The 2,634-nt window shown below is 37.7% G+C and overlaps 1 protein-coding gene across 1 annotated transcript; it reads left to right on the top strand.

Moving 5' to 3' along the window:
* The first annotated feature begins 1,183 nt into the window (after positions 1-1,183).
* Positions 1,184-2,119, top strand: LOC113191367 (olfactory receptor 52B4-like). The gene has a single exon (XM_026401083.1). It carries the CDS (start codon positions 1,184-1,186, stop codon positions 2,117-2,119), a length of 936 nt encoding a protein of 311 aa, XP_026256868.1.
* Positions 2,120-2,634: the final 515 nt, after the last annotated feature.

Below are 2,634 nucleotides of genomic sequence, written 5' to 3'. Positions count from 1 at the left end.
TGCCCTGGAATAAAAGTGACCTCCCGAGAACTCTTGAAGATAATCACTCTGCAGAATCTGATCTTCAACGAAGCTTCCCACACTCACTGATTCCATTTCTGCTTTAAAAGACTTGGTCCGAGTCTGATGACTGATTTGGTCATCTATAAGGTGAGATTCTAGGAACAGGGGCAAGCAGGGCTAGAAATTGGTACTCCTCCCAGGCCCAGGGCAAGGAAACACATTTAGAATCCTGGGAGCACCAGGATTTTTGCTGGAGTCCTATGAACTGATGGTAGAAGAGAACAATGACCAAAATTTGGGTTAATGGTTCATAATAGAAGGTATTTATCAGAGGATTTTAAAAATCTTATGCCAACTTCAATGCCAACTTTCCTAGACACTTCTCTAAAAAGAGAGGAGTCAGTTCAGTTAAACCACCCTATGTTCTCCAAGGGGAAAATCCAGTGGCCAAGGCAAGAAGTGACTGTTTCCAAAAATTAAAATGAGGGAGAGAGAAAAGAGAACTTATAGTTATGGCTCACATCTTTGTTTTAGGAGAAGAGATAAGCACTTCACTAAGAAATTTTATTTTTGTGAATATAATGCATAAGCATATTTAAAAAAATTCTAGACATTTTATAAGGCTACCTCCAATTTTTGCTCCTTAGAAATAACCATTTTAACACTTACAGATTTTTCTTTAGTATTTACTTCCATGGGGAAAATAGTATGTTTTTACTGTTATTTTTTGATTTATATATGTTTGTAATCATTTTTGTATGTCATTCACCAACTTTCTTATATGGAACTCAAAAATGTAGCTTTCTTACCCATACCACAGCTTTCTCATCACACATACACATTTAGACACACAATAACTTTAATTTCCTGATTTATTAGTAAAGTTACATCAAGACTTTTATAGATGGGTATTTATGTTTACATTAATTGATTCTTTATTTACTTAGTCAGTTCTCATTCATTTGCTTTCAAAATGGTGCTGCCATTTCTTCTGCTCTCTATATTCATGAATGTGTTGTTCTTTTACTGACACTTTAATGGGGTCTTATGAGGAGATGGTGTTAGTGGAGGCATCCAACTTGATATCTTTAACTAGAAAACTCCAAAATTACTTACCATCTGTGTTTTTGTCTTTCTTAGGTTAAAATCCAGATAGAGTCCACATCAGCCTGCCTCAGGAATGGCTGGCTTCAACCATACTGGTGTCAACCATGCAGTCTTCTATCTGCTGGGCATTCCAGGCAGAGAAGACCTACATATGTGGTTTTCTATTCCCCTGTGCATCTCCTATGTCTTTGCTCTCCTTGGAAATGGTCTGCTCATCTTCATTATTCTGACAAAGAGCAACCTCCATGAACCTATGTATCTTTTCCTCTGTATGCTGGCTGGAATTGACATTGCCTTTGCTACCACCACAGAACCTAAAGCATTGGCCATTTTCTGGTATAATAATAGGGAAATTTCTCTTAATGGATGCATTGTCCAGCTGTACTTCCAGCATACTTTCTTCATTTCTGAGTCAGGCATCTTGTTGATGATGGCATTTGACTGCTACATTGCAATATGTTACCCTTTGAGATACACTATGATACTCACTCACTCCCTAATTGGTGTGGCTGTTTTCTTGAGAGCACACTGTGCAATCTTCCCCATAGTATTTCTTCTAAAAAGGCTAACTTTTTGCAGAAATAACATCCTCCCACATACATTCTGTGAACACATTGGCTTGGCCAAATATGCTTGTAATGACATTCAAGTAAACATCTGGTATGGCTTTTTTGTCTTAATGTCAACAGTGATCCTAGATATGATCCTTATTCTTGTATCCTATGTTCTGATCCTCTGTGCTGTCTTCTACATCCCTTCTCAAGATGCTCGCCACAAAGCTCTCAACACATGTGGCTCCCATGTCTGTGTCATTGTCCTTTTTTATGGGCCCGGGATCTTCTCAGTTCTCACTCAGTGCTTTGGACACCACATTCCACTACATATCCATATTCTGCTAGCCAACGTCAGCATGCTTGCTCCACCTATGCTGAATCCCATCATTTATGGGGTCAAGACAAAACAGATACGAGATCAAGTGGTTTATGTGTTGTTTCCAAATCAGAAATGACTTTGAGGATGGGAGAGATTAATTTTTCATAATAGCTTTCCATGAGATATATCTTGGGAGGAGTAAATAAAAGATTAAGAAATGACTCACTAGGAAAAATAATTCATTGGGTTCTGGGTCTCTAAAGCAACTTACAGAGACTCTGAGACTTGTCTTTGTCATCAGTCTGAAAGTAGTGCGTATGGGTTTACTGGATACCGATGACTCATTGTTTGGGGATGGGGGGTTGCTTTCTAGTAGTCATGCCTAACCCTGAAATGTTCAGCTCAAATTTGGGAATGGATTATGTAATATTATGTATATTATGTAATATTAAAAGACTTGTTAAGATAAATAATAAGTTTTTCATCTAGAGCTATGTCAAGTGCTGAGACATCTCAGTGCATTTCTGGCAATCACCTAAAATCTTTATTTTTTTCATATGTATTCTCTTTTTATTTTCCCCATACACTAGTAGGATTTATTTGAACCGTGTAAAGCCTGTTACATGCCTTATGTATTTTTTTGGGGGGGTA

The sequence above is a fragment of the Urocitellus parryii genome, chromosome 4 (genome assembly GCF_045843805.1).
Source record: "Urocitellus parryii isolate mUroPar1 chromosome 4, mUroPar1.hap1, whole genome shotgun sequence".
Taxonomy (NCBI): domain Eukaryota; kingdom Metazoa; phylum Chordata; class Mammalia; order Rodentia; family Sciuridae; genus Urocitellus; species Urocitellus parryii.
Note: the sequence above shows the minus strand (reverse complement) of the source record. Positions and strands in the feature narration are given on the sequence as shown.

What these genes read in the sequence shown, in the direction of transcription:
- LOC113191367 (XM_026401083.1), top strand. Translation starts at nt 1,184, where the DNA reads ATGGCTGGCTTCAACCATACTGGTGTCAACCATGCAGTCTTCTATCTG.